Raw genomic sequence first — 22,238 nt, 5'->3', positions numbered from 1 at the left:
TTTTTCTGGGCTCCAAAATCACTGCAGATGGTGACTGCAGCCATGAAATTAAAAGACGCTTACTCCTTGCAAGGAAAGTTATAACCAACCTAGATAGCATATTCAAAAGCAGAGACATTACTTTGCCAACAAAGGTCCCTCTAGTCAAGGCTATGGTTTTTCCTGTGGTCATGTATGGATGTGAGAGTTGGACTGTGAAGAAGGCTGAGCATCGAAGAATTGATGCCTTTGAACTGTGGTGTTGGAGAAGACTCTTGAGAGTCCTTTGGACTGCAAGGAGATCCAACCAGTCCATTCTGAAGGAGATCATCCCTGGAATTTCTTTGGAAGGAATGATGCTAAAGCTGAAACTCCAGTACTTTGGCCACCTCATGCGAAGAGTTGACTCATTGGAAAAGACTCTGATACTGGGAGGGATTGAGGGCAGGAGGAGAAGGGGATGACAGAGGATGAGATGGCTGGGTGGCATCACTGACTCGATGGACATGAGTCTGAGTGAACTCTGGGAGTTGGTGATGGACAGGGAGGCCTGGCGTGCTGCGATTCATGGGGTCGCAAAGAGTCGGACACGACTGAGCGACTGAAATGACTGACTGACTGACTATCTGGGGCCAGCATCCTATTTTTAGACCCTGAGTTCCTCAGGGCTCACAAAGGGAGTTGCTGCATGGCAGGTATTCTTCCTGAGTTCCCTTAGGGCTCACCAGCTTACAACGGAGGGCTGAAATTGCTGCTGACTGGTAAAGAACCCGCCTGCCAATACAGGGGATGTAAGAGATACGGGTTTCATTCCTGGGTTGGGAAGATCCCCTAGAAAAGGCAGACAACCCACTCCAATATTCTTGGCTGGAGAATCCCATGGACAGAGGAGCCTGGTGCACTACAGTCCATAGGGTCACAAAGAGTCGGACAGGATTGAAGTGACTTAGCACGCCTGTTGACATCCATATTTGCTGATACGGCAGCAAATACTCCATTTCTCAGGTGTTAAAGTCTCCCTAGGTGATTCTGATGCTATCATTAGAGGGTTTTCTCTGGGACCATTAAGAAGAATCTGAGCTGATTAAAGTGTGACGGATTAGAAAAGCCTCCTGATTTCTGGGAAGACTTGAGCCAGAGTGAAGACATACATTCTCATGCTGCACATCTGCACCCTTCTTCTTCACGTGAAGCACTGATGCTATTTCACAGAGAGTCAGTGCTTGCCTCTGCGTCCGCTTTTCATCAGGAAGAACTATTGTTTCCCACTGCATGTTGCCACTACTTTGCTGTGATTCTGGCTTCCATGGAAAAAGAATATTTTCTGCCTCTGTGGACGTCCGAAAATAGATGGAACTGTATGAGCGTTCCCTTGTTTTGAACAATATATGCTTGAGATGGGATAGTGTGGTGTGGAGACTGGGTGAGGCAGGGAAAAGCGATGGAATACTTTTATTCAGTGGTTGATTCTCAGCAGACACTGAACTAAGACCTTTCAACAGATAATATAATTTAAACTTCATGTTTCTTTTTTTTTTTTTTTAAATTATTTAATTAGTATACATGTGTTCCCCATCCTGAATCCTCCTCCCTCCTCCCTCCCCACACCATCCCTCTGGGTCGTCCCAGTGCACCAGCCCCAAGCATCCAGCAATCTTGTGGGCTAGATATTGTGTCCACTTAGCAAATAAGGAAATGGCATCAGAAAGGATGAGTATCTGACCCAAGATCACAGTGATCTCAGTGAGGTGGCAGTGAAGTGAGATCTTAATTCCCAGCCCAGGAATTGAACCTGGATAGCCTGGATGAGAATCAGGAATCTTAGCCACCAGGCCAGCAAGGGCTAGAGGCTAGAAGCTATTTTTCCCCTGGATCTTTGCCCCCAGTGAAAAACGCATTTATCACAGAGGCAGAAATTGTAAATGCCGATACAAAGTTTGTTATTAGCAATGTGGAGAGATAGGGTGTAGGCAGCCCTTTTAGTGAGGAGGAGCCCACCTATCTCTTGTCTTAGAAAATGCTAACAGTTGTAAGTATCCAGCCCACTTCTTTGGGCCCCTGTGAAATGCAAACAGGAGGCCAGTTGTAACTATCTAACCTAGAGCCCATCTATCACAACAAGACCACTATATGCTGAAGGGATTTGAACTGATATCTCTGAGGGCAACACTCATGCCCTTGCTGTGAAGCCAGTATGTAATTTACAAGGGCAAGGATCACAGCAAGTCTCAGGAGACCTCCAGAGAAGTCATTTAACCTCTTCTGAGCCTGTTTTTCATTGGCTAAAGAGGTTGAATTTGATGATCTCCAAGTCCCTGTCTAATCTATATTTTATTTATTAAGCGATAACTGAAACTGGAAAACAAACTGGAAAGAAATCTGCTATAATGCTGTTATTCTCCCGACTTGAGATTTCCATCATGAAATTACAAAGAGTCTAGAAGGCAGGAAAAAGCCACCTTGATTTATTTCCATTTTGAACCCGTGTCTTTGGAACTGTTCTCAGACACTGAGCACTTCCTCTCTAAGTGCTCTGGGACTTCAATTTCTAGAGCTGTTCTAGTCAAAGCCTTTAACGTGTCTGTGAACGCTGGACCTGAGCACCCTGAGCTTTGAGCTGGTTTCAAGACTGTCCAGAAAAATGCTGACTCTGGCTGTTTGGCACAGATTCTGGGCTGTCCTCCTTGGCCGAATGTCTCACCCATTGATAAATCCACCCCAGCCCTTTATGAAGCCAGCCCTTCATTTCTTCTGCACAGACTATTCCCTCTTGGAGACCTGAGTCCCCTAAGTTCATTATCCCAAGTGTCCTTCCCTCCTTCCTTTACCCTCCAGCTCTCTGTGGTGGGGCTCCTGTTTTCCTTCCTTTGCTGGCTCAGTCCTTCCCACTTCCCAGGCCAGTCTGTTCATTTAGAAATGACACTTTTCATCTGTCTGGCACTCTGCTCCCTGAACACTGCTGTGGGTTGTTCAGGGCATCGCTGTTCCTTTGGAGACTTAGTTCTGGGCTCTGCAATGCTCTTCATGCCACACACTCGTGTTTTCTGTGTAAAACAAAGGTGCTGGCTTTCAGGGTTGCAGGTGAGGAAAAGTGGGTCATGATCAAATCCACACTGCAGACAGATCCTTTCTTTCTCATCTGGCAGAGCAGAGGTCATTATTTGTGTGCAAGAGGTGAAAAATAGCATCCCTCCAGTTACAGGGTGATAGGGGTGGCTGGTGTGTGTTGCCGATGGCACTTTGCATACACCCCTCCCCCCCGCCACCCCCCACCTGTTGTCTTGTCCCAGGGTCAGGCTGCTTGCAAGTTGCCTCTTGCCCCAACCATTGCAGGTTAGCACAGGACTTCCAGCCACCACTTCTGCCCCCTCCCAGTGATTAACACCCAGGTGATTATACAATAAGCTGGGGGTGAGGCTTGAGAACCAGAGTGCAGGGTTTCGAGTGGGGAGAAAGATGGGAGGTTAGACTTGGCCCAGGGAAGGGCTGATTTTTAGAAATAATGGTCCGTGGGGGTGTGTGACTCCTGTCTGGATAAGCCTGGTCATGTGGGGCTCTCAGAGGGAGGCTCGTTTCAGAGCAGGGTGGGCCATGTTGGAAGTTCAGGTGCAGGCTTTGGTGGGGTTCATCAGAGCAGGGCCACCCAGGACTCTGTGCCCAAGGGTGAAGCTGGAAACAAGGAATACGGCCCAGCCCTGAGGGAATTGTTGTTGTTCAGCTGCTAAATGGTGCCCGACTCTTTGCAACCCCATGGACTGTAGCACGCCAGGCTTCCCTGTCTTTCACCATCCCCTGGAGTTTGCTCAGACTCATGTCCATTGAGTCATTGATGCCATCCAATCATTTCAGCCTCTGTCACCCTCTTCTCCTCCTGCCCTCAATCTTTCCCAGCATCACAGGGCTGTGACAAGGTAGGCAGAAAAGCCCTGGGTCCCAGAACTCACTCTCACCCTGCAGGTGAACGGGCTAGGGAACCCTGAAAGCCAAAGATGCCTGGGGAAAAAAACAAGGAGGCCCCCTCAGAGGGTCAGGGACCTAGCACTGCCCAGCATCCTCAGCTCCTGGGAGAGGAGCCACAGCGGTTCCCAAATGCCTTTGCTCCGGCACCACCACCACTGCCACCGCCGTACCCTCGCACCGGCACGAGTGCCGGGGACCTGGGCTCAGGACCCAGACTGTGTCTGCCGGCTTGGAGGCAAGTTATCCAGCACTTGAACAGGGATGGGTTGTCTGAAGGGGAGGTTCCAGAGAGAAGACTCCCTGCCAGAGTCAGAGAGGGCAGAGACCTGGCTCACCAGGTTATCTCACCATTCCAGCTGGCTCCAGGCATATTTTGAAATGTCTCCCTCATTCCAGCAGGGGCTATCTTTTTTATCCTGCTCACGTGTGGGAGGCGTCAGCTTTCAGTGGTGGTTCACTCATCCGAGTCTGCAGAGTTCCTCACCCACTGCTCTTGTTCTGTCTGAAACAGTGACGTTGAAACTCATTTTCCCTAGGGGCGGCACACTGAGGAATCGACTCGTGTGTGTGGTATAACCCAAAATGTCAGTATATGCATTACTATAGATAAGAGCATACCCAGCCTAACATTCCATTCTTCAGCTCACTCTGCACCCCACTCTCTCCCTGGATGTGATACACAGAGTGTGAAAGCTGAGCCGAACAGAAGGTGGGGTGGGGGGTGGGGACTGTCCAGAGGATGAGTTCTTATCTAACACATGAATTGCGTAAGTCATTTTTTTTTTCTCCAGCTTTACTGAGATAACTCAAATATAACATTGAGTAAGTTTCAGGTGTACAACGTGATGATTAGATCCGCACATATATTGTGAAATGATTTCCGTAATAAGGCTAATGAGCACATCCTTCACCGCACATAATTTCCATTGTGTCGCTGTTGTTATCATGAGAGCATTTGAGATTTTTCTCTCTTAACAATTTTCAAGTGTAAATACAGTATTATTAACTAGAGATGTCATAATGTACATTACAGACATTTTTTTCCCCTTGGAGCTCGAAGTTTGTACCCTTTGACTGCCTGAAGGTGGTCACATATTCCCCCACCCCACGGCAGCCACCAGTCTCCTCTCCGTTACTTTCTTTGTAAAATATTTACTGCACCAGGTCCTGGTTGTGGCATGTGGGATCCGGTTCCCCCACCAGTGAGCAAACCTGGGCCCCTCACATGGGGAACGTGGAGTCTTAGCCACCGGACCACCAGGGAAGTGCCCTACTTTCTGTTTCCAGCAATTCCTAGCTTATTAAATTTCATTTACAAGGGAGATTATGCAGTATTTATCTTTCTCTGTCTGACTTACTTCACTTACTATTAATACCCTCAAGTTTCATCCATGTTGTCTAAAAATCGCAGAATTTCCTTCTTTTTAGGGCTAAATAATATTCTGTCATATAGATATACCACATTTTCTTTCTTTTTAAAAATGGTCCATGGGGTCTCAAAGAATTGGACACAACCGAGTGACTGAGTACACACATACAGACATGGCATTGGTTTATAACTTTATATAAGTTTTAACGTGTGCATGAAGAAGAAAGGCTGTTTACGGGTTTCCTGATCAAGGTCCACATGTCCCAGCAAGTTAAACCCAGCAGAGGCTGGTTTGCATCCGTTGGAGTCACACACATTTAAGACCTTTGTCTAGAGTTTCAGTCCACCTGGACCAGTAGTCATTTAGTCAGTTCCCTCTTGTTCCACAGCAGAAAGACTTGGAAGACCTTTTGCTTTAACCAGGGAAGTCTTTGACCAAAACACAGTCCCAAAGTGAGCAATGTATGAGCCCTAGCAGCAGAGGAGGTCCCTACACCAGCCTCACCAGGATTTTGGGGACTGGGGATTTTCATACTTTGGCCAGATGCTCTTTCCCAGGGTTCTTTGTACCAAACAAACTCCTTTTGGGGTCGGGGGTAGCACCATCTCTTGGACCAAAAAAATTTGGCTAGACTTGGATATTGTCTAGAAATTGCTGGGTCCTGAGTGGGGGCAGAGGGAGTTTTTTTTTTCTTTTTTTAATGTTTATTTGGTTGCTCCGAGTCTTAGTTGCGGCACCTGGAATCTTTAGTTGCTGCATGCAAACTCTTAGTTGCGGCATGTGGGATCTAGTTCCCTGACTAGGGATCGAACCCAGGTCTTTTGCATTAGGAGCTTGGAGTCTCAGCCTCTGGACCACCAGGGAAGTCCCCAAGAGGGAGGGTTTTGATGAAATAGAAAGCTAGAGGGGAGCTTTGGAGTGGGTGGCAAAGGCTTTTCTGAGTGTGCCCTTATTTGTTTCTTGGCAGGTTTTGGCTGGTGATAAAGGAAGATGGACACATGGTGACTGGCCGGCAGGAACCTCAGCTTGTGCTGGTCTCCATCACCTATGAGGACGATTGCCTGATCCTCAGGGCTCCAGGCATGGACCAGCTGGTTTTGCCGACCAAACTGCTTTCTTCAAACAAGCTCCATGACTGCAGGTGCTCTGCTCTGGGGCTCCGGGGACCTGTGCCAGGACTCATTTCCATTTAGGCTCTTCCCTGTGCTCCACTTTGCTACACTTTGTACAGTAGATGATGAAACTGGTAAAGGAAATATTTAAGAGAAGTCTAGTCTATTTGGGGATCAAGCCAGTGGTCAAGTGTGAGTGCTTGATCACATTTGTGAAATAGAAATAGATCACACAGTGAAATAGAATACTGCATTAAGGATATTTAGATTTGCTTTCATCAGATACGGCAAGACATGCAGACACAGAAATGACTGTCATGATGTTTTTTTTAATATTCACACATGCCTAGAAACCAGAGGCCCATGCCATGCAGGACCACATGGGGAAATACCGGGGTCTGCCAGGAGGCAGAGAGGGCAGAGGAAACTGCAAGACTCTTTATTCTGGTTTCTGCAGGCTCTGGGAAAATTGGCCCTGGGGCACAGGGGCTGTCCTTGGTTGTCTGGTATCTGACACTGGTGATTAGAGCAGGGGAAGGTGGCCAGGGTGTAAAATGCCACGGGGGAGGTGGTTGGAGTGAGGACTTTGGATTGGCTGGTTTGCATATGAAAGCCCAGTGTTTCACTATCTCTCTGAATTGGTTAGCCCTGGAAGGGGGAGTTCCTTCAGCGTCACCAAGTCCCAAGATATCAAAGCATCAAAAATAGAAAAAGTAATACGAATATAGAGAGGATACAGAGGGCCAGTCTTTAGGGTTTGTCTCCTTTTGTTCAAGTAGCAGGGACTTCTATTCAGAATTGCCAGGCAGACAAGGGCATTCATTAGTGGAGATGTTCCCGCCTGTATCTCTGGGTTGAATGATATGGATGCTGAGGCTTTTCCTGCTGACTCTTGTGGCCCCTGAGGTCTGAGATTGAGACTAAGGCATCAGGAGGTATGAGATTTGACCTCTGGCCAGACAGGCACCTCAAGCCTGGGCTTCCTTTCAGTCTGTGGGACCCTTGCAGGGCCATCCAGTTGCATGACTTTTCAAGGTCTTATCCTGTGCTAGCAGGGCGTTTCCTAGAGGTTTAGACACTTGTCATGGGTGCTCCCTTTGTAACCACCTGAGAATTCTCAGCATGTGGAAATTGGAGAGTCTTGGAATGCTCCCTGTACCCTCATGGTGTGCTTTTATTAGCAAAGTGTCTGAACTGAAACCCATCACTCCAGGTTCTAGAGTTTTGAAAGCCTGAAGCAATCATTCATTGACTACAGTATTTCAGTTAATTATCTCAGTAAGTTTATGAGGCAGATATCAGTACACTTTACAAATGAGGAGACCAAGCTCAGAAAAAGTAAAGGAGATTCCTTAACAGAACCATAGGGATGGGGATGCAGTGTCATGGATTTGATTAACTTTCATTGTTAGTTTCTTTAACCAGCTTTCCCTATTCACCTTATGTGGTGTTGTTTTATTTTTTGAGAGTGATTGTAGAGCAGTAGGGCTTCTTAATTATCATGATTTATGAACGATTGATGTCTTAAAAGTCCAAACGTATTTTCAGGTGTGAGAAAGAAATGACTTAAAACCTGGACAGTCCAACAGAAGTTTTTTTTTTTTTTTTTAATATATAACTAAAGTAATAGTTTGCTTTGAAGAAGAAATTTCTCCAGCTGGGTTTCATTCCATTATGAGATATATTGACCACTGACAATATCATATAATTAAATATTTGATATGTGAGGAATCTACATAAAGTATGGAAATGAAAGTCGCTCAGTCATGTCCGACTCTTTGTGACCCATGGACTACACAGTCCGTGGAATTCTCCAGGCCTGAATACTGGAGTGGGTAGCCTTTCCCTTCTCCAGGGGATCTTCCCAACCCAGGGATTTGAACCCAAGTCTCCAGCATTGCAGGTGGATTCTTTACCAGCTGAGCCACAAGGGAAGCCCAAGAATACTGGAGTGGGTAACCTAACCCTTCTCCAGCGGATCTTCCCGACCCAGAAATGGAACCAGGGTCTCCTTCCTGCATTGCAGGCGGATTCTTTACCAACTGAGCTATCAGGGAAGCCCCACATAAAGTATATGTAAGTTATAAAACATAATACTGAAACAAACACCTGTAGCACCATACCCAACTTAGGAAATACAACATGAATGGATTTATTTCAAGTACCTTCATGATGTCCTGCCCCTCAGAGAAACCAGGGTCCCGAATTTCTTTTTCTCCTGGTTCCTGCTACTCTCCTTTTTATATATGGATGTGCTCCTAGATAATATATGGTTAAGTTTTGCTTCAAGTTTATAAAATGTCATTACGCAATATGTATTCTTCTGTAGCTGCCTGTTCTTTTCAACATTATAAGATTCATCTGTGGCTTGTGGCTGGAAGCTATAGTTGAGTTTTTTCACTGCTGTGTAGTTTCCACTGTATGACTTTGCTATAACTTCTTTCTGCTCTTCTCCATTAACTCATGTCATTTTGCAGTTTTTTTTTCTAATATGAAAACTGTCCTAAGAACGTTTTTGTACATATCTTTAATTCTTTAGAGCATGAGCTTAGGAGTAGAATTACTGAGTCATTGGGTATCTGCATGTTAATTTTGATAAGGAAATACCTAATCGGTTCCCAAAATTGTACCAATTTATACCTCATCAGAGTAAGGGTTCATTGCCTCATGTCCTCATCAATTAGATTTGTTACCAGTCCTCATCATCTGGCTTTTCTTATATTTTTAATTCTGCAAGTATCTTTAAAATGAATTAGGTGGTATCTCTTTGTGGTTTTAATTTGCATTTCTAGGCATTCCATTAAAATCTGGAGGCTAAATATTTTTTCTTTATAGTTGTTGGTTCCTTGTGTTCTTTTTGTCTATGAAATTATTTTTTATGTTTCATGCCCAAGTTTTCCCTATTGATGGGGAGTTCTTTAGGTTGGATCTATACAAATCTTTGGTCAATTATAAGAGATGCAAAATCCTGCTTTGTGATTTTTTAAATCTTTTTTATGATATCTTCTGAAAAATAGACATTTAAAATTTTATGATATTCAAAGTAATTAACCTTTTGGGGGGGAATTAGCCCTTTTTTATGTGTCTTAAGAAATATACTCTATTCCAAAGTTATAAAAAATTCTCCTGCTATTCTTTTTCTAAAACTATTGAAGTTTTGCCTTTCTTACTTATGTTTTTGCATCTAAAGTTTATTTACTTGTTTTTTATTGTTGATTTTTGATGGTGATTTGAGGTAGAAATTCAATTTGATTTTCTTATACAGTTATCAAGTGTTCCAGTATTTTATTGAACAATCGTTTGTTTCCCAGTGATCTATAATGCCACCTGCATTGTGGCATCTTAAGATCTTTTGCTGTTGCAAAAGTAATGTCTGACTCTTGCAATCCAATGGACTGCAGCCCACCAGGCTTCTTTGTCCATGGGATTTTCCAAGCAAGAATACTGGAGTGGGTTGCTATTTCCATGTCCAGGGGATCTTCCCTACCCAGGGACTGAATCTGCATCTCCTGCTTCTTTACCACTGAGCCACTTGCTTCTTTAGGAAGTGTCAGTTATTTTCTGAGCTCTCTCTCCTTTGCACTGGATTCTGTATCCATTCCTGATCCTATCCGTCACTGTCTTAATTTCTTTAACTTTATATCTTGATATTGAGTAAGATGAGTCTCATTATTTTATCTTCCAAGTGTCTTGACTATCCTTGGACTTCACACTTTTATTTTTTAATCAATGGGACATTGTTATTGTTTTTATTTTATTTTTTTGGCCTCACTGTGTGGAAGGCAGGATCTTGGTTCTCCAAGCAGGGATCGAACCCATTCCCACTGTAGTAGAAGTGCAGAGTCCCAACCTCTGGACTGCCAGGGAATTTCTTCCTACAAATTTTAGAATCAACTTGTCAAATTCCATGTAAAATCCTTTTAGGATTTTGATTGGAATTGCACTGAATTTGAGGCTCCATTTAGGGCAAATTGAAATGAATTTATTTATTTATTTCAAGAGTGCCTGATTCATAGCAGGCCCTTAAATAAATGATGTCTCACATAGTTATCATCTTTATTGTCCATAGCCTCTCTATCCATGACTGTGTTATCTTTTCTCCCTTATTTGTGTCTTATTTCATTTCTTTAACAAAATTTCATAATTTTCTCTATAATAGAATTGTACATCTCTTGTTAGATTGAGTCCTAGACATCTGATCTCTTTGTCCTATTTTAAGTGACGACAATTAAAATTTTTTTCTATTTACATTTGATAGTTTTTATCCTTTATTATTGGTGAAACTTTCCAGTAAAACTGCCTAGATTTTCTTTGTAAAACTCCATTCAAGCTTTTATGTCTTCTCAAATATTTTTAGTGAGTTATTTTGCTTTATGAATTAGTAGATCACTAACCTTGTTGTTGTTCAGTCGCTCAGTCGTGTCCAACTCTGTGTGACCCCATGGACTGCAGCATGCCAGGCTTCCCTGTCTTTCACTATCTCCCAGAGTTTGCTCAAACTCATGTCCATTGAGTCAGGGATGCCATCCAACCATCTCATCCTCTGTTGTCCCCTTTTCCTCCTGCCTTCAACCTTTCCCAGCATCAGAGTCTTTTCTAACGAGTTGGCTCTTTGCATCAAGTGACCAAAGTATTGGGGCTTCAGCTTCAGCATCAGTCCTTCCGTTAAATATTCAGAGTTGTTTACCTTCAACCCTGAACTAAATTAGATTACTAACTAATGTAGTTCTGTTATGCTCACTCAGGGAGATGCGGTTCTTTTCTGTGGGGTGGTGATGATAGAACATTTCATTTAGAAATATGGAAGAAAGTGAACTTTTCATAAAATTCGGAGAGAATTGCAGGAGGTGGGATGACAGAAGGGTAGAGTCTGCAGCAGGGAGGGGAGGGAGGAAGGATCAGTTGGGGGTAACTTTCAGGGGCACTGGATAATCAGTCTTCCCCTGACCTGCTGGGTGCTCTCTGCTTCTCAAAGAGCCCGCACTAGGCTCACCGGAGTGGGTGGAAGTGTGTGCACTTACGCAGGAGGGCTGTCCTGAAGGGGGTTGAAGGAAGCACTCAGCCCGGGGAGCAGATCTGTACAGAGTAGTAAACTGGTGGAGGAGAGTTTTAGGGGAAAGGCTGAAGGCGGTGAGGGAGAGGATCATGAGAGGACCATGGGGTTGGAGCAGGGGTTAGTCAGAGTCCAAACAGTGGCTCCAAGAAGAGCGTTTAGAGAGAAGGCAAAGGTCCAAGAAACTTCAGAAGAACTGCATGGAGATTTGACAGTAGGTGGGGTGAGTCTAGCCATTAGACAAGGTGTGGGCCTCGGGGAGCATCTCACGGTCCATCTCGGATTCCCTCACATCCATCACCCCAGGGGCCTTCAGACTGGAGGAGGCACTCACAGGGAAGCAGACACCTCCTGTGGTACGTGAGGGCTGGGATCCCTTTAAGGGAGTCAGTTTCCAGATCCTTGAATCTTATAGGTTCTCTCTCCGGCTGTGATATTACCTGCAGGGGGCAAATTCTCTTCTCCACCTCTCCTTGGCACAGAGGAAAGGCTTGCCCATCCCTTGTCTTGGTAGAGAGCACAGCCCTGGGAGGGAAAAACCTGTGGGGCCAAGACAATAAAAGAATACTGGTATTGCTAAAGGAGAATCTTTCTAATGATGGGAGTAAAGTCATTGCACAAGATGGTGATTCAAAGTCTTTGTCTTACGCTAAAATGAAGGCCCGTCTAGTCAAATTGTTGCTGATAAATTATTAAAAACACTTTTAATGAATGATTACTAAATGCCAAAGATCATAGAACGATTCAAAGGATGAGTGGAATTATTATAAATCGACTTCTTTCATTCCATCTGTGAAGACAGTGAATCCTAAGAGTTCTCATCATAAGAAAAAAAGACCTTAAAAAAAATATGAGATGAGGACTGCTAACTAAACTTGTAATCATTTCACAATACATGTAAGTCAAGTCGTTATGCTCTATACCCTGAACTTACGCAGTGCTGTATGTCAATTATGTTTCAATAAAACTAGGAAAACATTTTTTTTCCCTTTGGCTGCCCCAGGTAGCATGTGAAACTTTCTCAACCGGGGTTGGAACCCATGCCTCCTACAGCAGAAGCATGGCATCTTAACCACTGGACCACTGGGGGAGTCCTAGACTGGGAAAAAATTTGAAAATAATTTTTAAAATGTGGGCCAGAAAAGAAGTCCTTCAGTTCAGTTCAGTTCAGTTGCTCAATCATGTCCGACTCTGTGACCCCCTGAACCACAGCACGCCAGGCCTCCCTGTCCATCACCAACTCCCGGAGTCCACCCAAACCCATGTCCATTGAGTTGGAGATGCCATCCAACCATCTCATCCTCTGTCGTCCCCTTCTCCTCCTGCCCTCAATCTTTCCCAGCATCAGGGTCTTTTCAAATGAATCAGCTCTTCCCATCAGGTGGCCAAAGTATTGGAGTTTCAGCTTCAACATCAGTCCTTCCAATGAACACCCAGGACTTAATCATGTATTATTAAAAATAGTTTTTAAAAATAGCTATCAAACTTCCCTGGCATTTGAATTCCATTGCATGCTTTTAAAAGCATAATTTTATTTTATTTTAATATAATTTATATGTATTTATAATATTAAGATATGACATATAAATTATGATATAATTTTACTTTAAATGTTAATATTTACAATTCAATGGAAATTTAATCTTTCATAATAAATTAAACTTATAAAAAATACAGATGGACCTAGAGAAAATCATACTAAGTAAAGTAAGTCAGACAGTTCAGTCGCTCAGTTGTGTCTGACTCTGTGACCCCGTGAACTGCAGACAGAGGAAGACAAATATTATATGCTATCACATATATGTGAAATCTAACATATAATACAAATGAATCTATATACAAAACAGAAACAGAAACACAGACATAGAAAACAAGCTTATTGTTTCCCAAGGGGAAAGTGAAGGAGAGAGGGAAAAATTAAGAGCCTGAGATGAACAGATATGAACTACAATACATAAAATAGATAAGCAACAAGGATTTGCTGTATAAAACAGGGACACGCACAGTGCATGCCTGCTCAGTCATGTCTGACTCTTCGTGACCCCCTGGACCGTAGCCCATCAGGCTTCTCTGTCTATGGACTTATCCAGGTGACAATACTGAATTGGGTTGCCATTTCCTCCTCCAGGGGATCTTCCTTACCCAGGGATTGAATTCCTGCATTGGCAGGTGGATTCTTTATGGCTACTTGGAAAGCCCATAAAACAGGGAACTATAGTCAATGTCTTGTGTAACTTGTAGTGGAAAATAACCTGGAAAAGTATATATATAACTCAATCATTTATATCTGAAACTAACACAATATTGTCAATCAACTATATTTCAGTTAAAAAAAAAAAGAAGAAAAGTTTACATGTCAACTTGCAATTCTGTGAGGGGTACATAGCTTTTTTTAGTGGGGGAGGTATATAGCTTTTATCTTTTGAGGCCGCTCAAGCAAAAAAATCCTTGAAGACTACTTCATTATCTGGTGGAACCTGTGTCCACTTTGTGAAGCAGGTAATATATTATTATTTCCAATTTGTAACTGAGACAGAAGGTCAGAGGAGTTTAATGATTTGCTAAAAGTCATAAGATTAGAGAGGGTAGAGTTCCAGTTTGAACCAGGTCTACCAGACTCCAAGTTCAGGGCGTTTCTACCACACCATGGTCCCTCTCCCTTTCTGAAGCATCCTAAATCCTTGTGACTCAAAGTGTGGTCTGTGGACCAGCAGCCTAGGCATCCCGAAGCTGAGCATCAGGCTCCAGCCCAGCCTCTTGAAACAAAATCGGTATTTCAGCTTGTAACTGCATGAGTTGTGAGCATCTTACGGGTTCTTCCCTGCTCCCTCCCGCTCTGCTTCTGCCCAGTTTTGGCCCACGGACCACTCACCGTCTCCCAGGATAGTCAGATCCCAGCAGCCCAGCTCTTCCACCTTGACCCCACCACTCAGTGTGTTGAGGTACGAATGTAAACCCCCTGCTCTCTGTGACCTTTCCAGGGTGTTTGGTCTTGACATCCAGGGCAGGGACTGTGGCGACGAGGCTGCTCAGTGGTTCACCAGCTTCTTGAAAACGGACGCGTTCAGGCTGGTTCAGTTTGAAAAGAACATGAAGGCAAGAGCGTCAAATGAAATTTTCCCTTCTTTGGACAAGAATTACCAGGTGAGCTTGCGGGGAGCTGCCCTTCCCTTCCGGTTTCCTTCTGGGCCCACAAAGAGCCTCCTTTGGGGCTCCAGTTAGGAAGGACTGATGCTGAAGCTGAAGCTCCAATCCTTTGGCCACCTGATTTGAAGAACTGACTCATTGGAAAAGCCCCTGATGCTGGGAAAGGTTGAAGGCAGGAGGAGAAGGGGATGACAGAGGATGAGATGCTTGGATGGCATCACCAACTTGCTGGACATGAGTTTGAGCAAGCTCCGGGAGCTGGTGATGGGACAGGGAAGCCTGGTGTGCTGCAGTCCGTGGGGTTGCAAGGAGCAGGACACGACTGAGCGACTGAACTGAACAGAACTAAGGGGTGACCCAGGGGGCTTCTGAGGGCGCTACCTGGACAGGTGTCGAGGACAGAGAAGATGAGCTGGCAGGCCAAAGTGAGGTTTATGTGCTTATGTACTCAGTCATTCAGTCGTGTCCGACTCTTTGTGACCCCATGGACTGTAGCCCATCAGGCTCCCCTGTCCATGCTGCTGCTGCTACGTCACTTCAGTCGTGTCTGACTCTGTGTGACCCCATGAGGTTTTCTAAATCCAGGTCTTCTAAAATCACAGAAGCAGAGTTTATCCAAGTCCACCCTTCACAGTCAGTGAGGTGTGATCATTTCTGGTGTTTAAAAGGCACCTCACCTCCCCTGAGTCAGCTACAGCCCCCAAACCAAAGGCTTTGATTCTGCAGTGAGATGAGGCTCAAAATCCATCTCGGGGTGTCTCTCCCCACGATCCCTGAACTATAAGCTCCTTGAATGCAGGTGGTTTTATCTGCTGTATTCACGCTATTTCCCCTCCTAGAACAGTGTCTGATGCATAGGTGGTGCTTACTAAATGCACAGGAGTGAATGGCGCAACTAAAGGAAACCAGGGCTAGAGCAGAGCTGATTGGCAGCAGACCCTTCCCCTGTCTGGTGATGGTGGTGGTGATGTGGCAGAGGCTCCTGGGCGGGAGTGAGGAGCAAGAAATGGGGCTGCAGGGTAGCATTGGCCCTGCTGCTTTCTGTGTGTGGACAGGGAGCCCCATCTGCGCCCCTGGGGTGGGGGTGGGGGCTGGGGGCAGGAACCCTGCTCCGGCGCTGATCCGGCCGTTTCCAAGCCCGTGGAGTCACCTCTCCCTCCTGAACACAGCTCACCCCTTCTGCACTCTGGTGGGTCGGCTTCTGGGCTTCACCTAGCTTGGCGGCTGGGCTGAGCCCGTTCCACGGGCAGCGAGGCCTGACGGTGCTGTGTCCTTGGCGCAGGTGGCCTACCCGGACTGCAGCCCCGTCATGATCCTGTCGGAAGCCTCCCTGGCCGATCTGAATACCAGGATGGAGAAGAAAGTGAAAATAAACAATTTCAGGCCAAATATCGTGGTGACAGGCTGCAGTGCTTTTGAGGAGGTAAGCGGCTCTCTGCTTTTATGCATAATGTCTAGAGGTGCCCCCGGGTCAGCGCCAAGTCGGACTCTCTGAGGATGGCCAGGTTGGTGGTTTGAGAGATTCGCCTGCGTCTTGCGTGGAGTGGTTCACTTATTGCTGCCGCTATCTCCTCGCTGGCCTCCGGGGGGCGCTGCTCACCCTTTACTGCTCAGGCCCCAAAGCCAGCAATTGGAACTCCCAAACTAGCAAGACTGGGTCTAGACTGGGACTTTTCTGGTGGGTCAGCAATAAAGAATTCGCCTGCAACTCAGGAGAGGCAGGTTTCATCTCTGGGTGGGGAAGATCCCCTGGAGAAAAAAATTACAACTCTCTTGCCTGGGAAATTACTTGGACAGAGAAGCCTGGTAGGCTACAGTCCATGGGGTTGCAAAGAGTCAGATTGAGCAACTAAACAACAACAATGGAACTAGGCTAGAGTGTATTGATAACCACAGCTCAGAGATAGCTACACGGAAAAAAAAAATGTACCTGTACCATCCAGGAGCGCTGAAAGATTTGAGACTTCTGAAAGCTCCAGACCCCAGAGTGGAGGCCAGGAGGATACAGGAGATTACTTGTAAACCACAACCTGGAGACATGTCACTCTGTGGCCTGAATTATCTCCCAGAGGACTCATATGCTCTGCTATGTGGTTGAAACTAGAAATTTTCACCCTACGAAGACTCAGCCCCTTTTAGCCCTAAAAGGACAACCACATCAGCTCTTTGTACCTGTGACTTGTATGTGAAATATATATAGTTGTATGTTGCTCTGTAATAACAAGTACTAGGAATCCTATTAAACATCAGGATTGTATTATAAAGCTTAACTTTATAAGCACTGGAAATAACAGCAACCATTCGTTCATTGTTTACTGGGTACCAGACACAGAATCAATGGACGGCGTCATGCAAATTACTCTATTTGTTCCTTAGGACAGTGCTGTGAAGTCTATACTATTTTCTCCTTTTTATAAGGGAACAGAAGCTTGCAGGTGTTACACAACTTGTTAGGCATGGAAGTAGTGGCTTTGGATTAGAACCCAGGACTTACAGCTCCAGCTTCTGAGGAGTGGAGATGTTGATTCCAATCGAGAGATCCCAAGAAGCTAATTTTTAGAGGATCTTAAGTACCTTCTCAATTCTTTGCTCCCTTGGTTGATCCCCGCATCCTTCTGTGTGAGTAAAATGTGCCCCATTTGCTGGTAAATGTTGTTCTTTAGGATAAACCTTTGCACGGAGGCTAGTATAATCCTCGTACATGAAGATACTTCATTTGATAATAAAAGCAATAACTAGGGTATACAGAAGTTGTCTACTTGTTGATATTATCCTGTTGTTTGTTATCTAATATCTTGAATCCCTCTCTACATTTGTTAAAAAAATTTTAATTGATTTTAATTAAATTTTTTAATTAAAAATGATTTTTTTTAATTGACTGGCACTGTGGCCCATAATAAGAATCTTGGATACAGCGATGAAAAGATACAGACCCTGCCCTTCAGAATTTCCTGATAGGGGAGGAATGGCTGGGAGGCAATGGCAGGCCAGCATGAGGAGAGCTTTAATGCACGTACTTATCAGGGGCCAAGGATGCTTAGAAGTGCCTACACCTGCCTGGAGAAGGGAGGAGTGGGAGCAGAGAGGGGTCAGATCAAGCTACCCAGGAGCTGTGCTGTGAAGTGTGTTGTTGTGTGTGCTGGTGACGGGGAGCAAGGGTCACGGTGGGTAAAGGAGGCCACCAGTTAGAAGGCCTAAAAGCAGCACAGGCTGTTACATCAAGGGTGCCTGGGGTCATTTCAGAATCACAGGGACGCTGCAGGTAGAGGAGAAGTGGTATGAGGTGGCTGGACCTGGAGCTTGCTAGAGGCCACCATGCTGAGGAGGTTGAATTTTATTTTTTATAAAGTAAAAAATCTTTTTTTTGGGCAGCACTAGATCTTCATTGCGGCCAAGGGCTTTCTCTAGTTGTAGCACACAGGCTTAGTTGCCCCATAGCATGTGGATCTTAGTTCCCAGAACCAGAGATTGAACCCGTGTCCTCTGCATCACAAGGTGGACTCATAACCACTAGACTACCAGAGAAGTCCCAGGAGTTTAGATTTTATATTGTGGATAAGGAAGAGTTGGTAATGATTTTGAATGAGGAAGTAATTATTATTTTCACAGACCCAACAAATATGACCAAACTGCATGATACTGCGAGCTGCACGATTTTACCCTGGGCAGCTCTCTAGAAAGTGCTTGGAAAGTTAGGGAAACTGAGGCAGAAACATCCGTGCCATGCTTCGTCCCCAGAGGGAGATCAGCCCGCCTTACCTGAAACCTGGGTCAGAATTACGATCAGGCCCGTGACTGTGTGGGCAGCACCATCCCGGGTGACTCTTGTGCAAACAGTGCCCAGGAAAGTGCTGATTTAGGAGAGGGGGGGGGGCAAGGGTGACAGAGGGGGTGGGAGAAACAGGGCTGACATACTCTGGGCATCAGCCGCCTGATGGAAGAGACTTGGTTTCTCCCCCAGGAATAACCCAAATTTGGTGTCACCTGAATGGATACAATTTGAGGGGGCTCTTTATGAAAAGAAAATAACAAAACCAAGATTAAGTGCAGGGTCTCAAAAGGGTCCAGAGCTTGAGGCTCAAGCCTTTCCAGAGACATTCCCAGTAAACCCGCCTATTTCTCCCCTGTTCTGTTTTTCTGTGCTGATGAATAGAGGGTGCAGAAGTTCAGAGTCATTAGATACTTGTTAAATACAGAATGAAATGAGACTCAGTATTGATAATGCTGAAGACGGATCAGAAATTAGTCCATGAAGCAAAAATTCTTGCACAGGACTCCTGTAAAACTGGCCCATTCTTTGCTGAGACACTTTCTTTTAGGGAATACAATTTTTCTTGATTTGTCTCCACTAAAGATATTAGTTTTAGTATAAGATCTTGAACCAGAGGAAGAAGAAGAAAAGATACTCCCATTCCTGGCTCAAGAATTTTTGCTTTCCTGTAACTTGCCAACTAAGAATTTTTGGCTCACCTCTAACATGTCAAACTGAACCGAGCTGATGTAAGCCAAATTATATTTGCTTAGGCAATTTGAGTGGGTGGAGCCTTGCTTTTTTCAGTTTAAAAAATGTTAAGTGACCTTGTACTCCAAAGTCCATTTGTTGTTTTTTTCCTGCATTGTGATAGGCTTACAGAAATAGTACATAAGGAAGAGTATTCTTATTTGAATAGAAGAGTCCTTTGGAAATGCATATTAAGAAAATCTTTACTATAAAATGATGCTAATGGGGTTGATTTATTCTCCTTTAAATTAAAAAGCCCAAGAGTTAAGGGCCTGATGCACTCACCTGTCTACCTGGCACCATCTATAACCCTTCCAGTTAGCGGGACTCTGTTAAATATTAATGTAAAATGATAATGCACTTAAATATTTCATAGACCAACTAATAATAAACATACAGCAAACCTAAGCATAGTGCAAAAATCCAGGCCATTATTTATTGCAAAATCATAGAGCAATAGGAGGATGCATTGCGCAACATTTACTCTTTGGGACCCAAAGCACTTTGTACTTTTTCTATGTAATTCAGAATATTAAGCAGATTTTTAAAAAAGCAGTTTCCTTTGGGCCGGTGTGGTATGCTTGAATTCTGGGAATGTGGAGCAATGAAGTTTAAAAAATAATAAAACTGGGACTTCCCTGGTGGTCCAGTGGTTAGGAATCCGCCTTGCAATGCAGGGGACACGGGTTGGATCCCTGGTTGGGGAACTAAGATCCTTACATGCCCTGGAACAACTGATCCCGTGTGCCACAACTAGAGCGTCTGTGAGCCTCAACGAAAGATCTCCCATGATACAAAGAAAATCTTGAGTGCTGCAGCTGGGACCCTACACAGCCAAATAAATAAATATACAAATAAATATTTAAATAAAATAATAAAATTGACCAGTGCTTCTTATCTCAGTGACCATTTCCCATCTATTTCTAGCCCCCCATATGTAGCCTCCCCTGGTATCAGCATCACTCACTTGGCATTTTTTAGCCAAGGATGAATCTATACTGACATCATAATCACCCAAAGTCCATAGCTGGCCTTAGGGTTCACTCTTGGTGTTGTATGCATATGGTTGACTACAGGGGCTCCCCTCATCACTTTATGGCATGCCTTTCAAATAGGGGTCTCTGTTCTCCTCCAGGGAACTTTTATGACATCCCCACTTTGCTAGGGGACCTCGAAGGACCTCAGGGAAATTAGTCCTGATTTAGAAAAGCCAACATGATGAGCACAAGGGAGACACAAGTTCTGGATGGAGGAGCAGTCAGACATTCATGTTCCTCAAGAAGTTGTCGATGGTGTTACTGCCTTTACTTAAGAGGATCTCCCTATACCTTTATTTTTTGATTGCATCTCAGTAACTTGAACTATTTGCCACAGAGACTTTGAGGGGCTGAGAAAGAGGGGCAGAAGTATGTGAAGCTAGAGTCTAGAGAGCTTCAGCTCCTCTTCTGCTCTGTGTAGTCACTCAGTCGGAGAAGGCGATGGCACCCCACTCCAGTACTCTTGCCTGGAAAATCCCACGGATGGAGGAGCCTGGAAGGCTGCAGCCATGGGGTCGCTAAGAGTCGGACACGACTGAGCGTCTTCACTTTCACTTTTCACTTTCATGCATTGGAGAAGGAAATGGCAACCCACTCCAGTGTTCTTGCCTGGAGAATCTCAGGGACGGGGGAGCCTGGTGGGCTGCCGTCTATGGGGTTGCAAAGAGTCGGACACTACTGAAGCGACTTAACAGCAGCAGCAGCAGTCACTCAGTCGTGTCCAGTTCTTTGTGACCCCATGGACTGTAGCCCGCCGGGCTCCTCTGTCCATGGGATTTCTCCAGGCAAGAATACTGGAGTGGGTTGCCATTTCTTTCTCCAGGGGATCTTCCGCATCCAGGGCCTGAACCTGTGTCTCTTTACCACTGAGTCACCTGGGAAGCCCGTTAAGAGCAGATTAAATGTCTTGTAAACTAGGAAATCTAACTGAAAATTTCAGGCTTCTCGCTTTATATGATAATCATGAGGTCGGCTTTACACAGCTATGTGGCTTTGCTATATGAAATTCATCAGCACTTGTAAAAAGAAATGGAACGGAGAGGTACTTGGGAAGCTGAGGAGAGCTGGCAGGGTTCTGCACTGGCTGCCCGATGGGCTTGCATGCCTGTGCCCGCAGCGCCCTCGTGTGGCGAAGTGCGTCTACTCTTGTTAGCTCCTTCCAGGCCCGGGCGCCAGAGACCCGTCACTTCCAGATACAGGAGCTGTGTTATTGGTCACACCCTCTGGGAGGTCGCGGTTCTTCAGGAGGCGAGCCAGGCTCTATGACCGTCTTGCAGTGTTGCATTTGAACATTGCTCGTCAAAAGTCCTGGCTAGACTCTAGAGATTCCATTTTACATGACTTGACTTAGCGACTGAACAACAGCAACAAAGGATTTTATATGATGTGGCCTTGCCTTTTCGTCCCTCAATTAGTTGTTTGAAACTCAGAGTTTATTTCCACTGTTGACTTAAAAAATAGTCACAACCTAGGAGCAGAGAGTTATGTTTTATTCGGTGGGAATTTTTAGGACTTCAGACCCCAGAGACAGCATTTCAAGTGACCCTGAGGGAACTGCCCCTAGGAGACAGGGGTGGGGGTGGGGGAGGGTGGGAGGTGTGTGTTCAGGTTGTATAGAAGTTTTCGATAAATGTCAGGTAGTCTGAACATGGAAAAATTATTGTTAATTAAGGGAGACCAGGTATCTCAGGTGGCCATAACAGTAAGGAACCCACCTGCCGGTGCAGGGGACATAAGGGACAATTCGATCCCTGGGTTGGGAAGATCCCCTGCAGGAGGAAATGGCAACCCACTCCAGTATTCTTGCCTGGAGAACCCCGTGGACAGAGAAGCCTGGTGGGCTACAGTCCATGGGGTTGCAAAGAGTCGGACAAGACTGAACGACTAACACATACACACACACACACACAGATACCTCAAGTTAAGGAATTTATCCTTTTTTCTGCATATGGGAAGATACAAGATTCTGGGTTCACTGAAATCATTCCTTTCAAATGCATCTCGGCTCTCCGGGGCCAGCATCCTGCGTTTCTCACCTCCCAGTCTCCCATCCCAACCCCCTCCCCGTCTCCCATCCCA

The 22,238-nt window shown here is 45.1% G+C and overlaps 1 protein-coding gene across 1 annotated transcript in view; it reads left to right on the top strand.

Annotated features, from left to right (window-relative positions):
• The window catches only part of MARC2 (mitochondrial amidoxime reducing component 2), a gene marked incomplete at its 5' end in the record, with an annotated part of 43,165 nt that overhangs the window by 6,506 nt on the left and 14,421 nt on the right, over nucleotides 1-22,238 (top strand). The window contains 3 exons of the mRNA XM_010853299.1: nucleotides 6,277-6,450; nucleotides 14,456-14,618; nucleotides 15,904-16,044. Coding sequence (XP_010851601.1) covers nucleotides 6,277-6,450; nucleotides 14,456-14,618; nucleotides 15,904-16,044 — 478 coding nt within the window. The remainder of the gene's footprint in view (nucleotides 1-6,276; nucleotides 6,451-14,455; nucleotides 14,619-15,903; nucleotides 16,045-22,238) is intronic.

Source organism: Bison bison, unplaced genomic scaffold (genome assembly GCF_000754665.1).
Source record: "Bison bison bison isolate TAMUID 2011002044 unplaced genomic scaffold, Bison_UMD1.0 scf7180017864325, whole genome shotgun sequence".
NCBI lineage: Eukaryota > Metazoa > Chordata > Mammalia > Artiodactyla > Bovidae > Bison > Bison bison.
The sequence above is the reverse complement of the archived record's forward strand: the minus strand, read 5'-3'. Positions and strand labels throughout refer to the sequence as shown.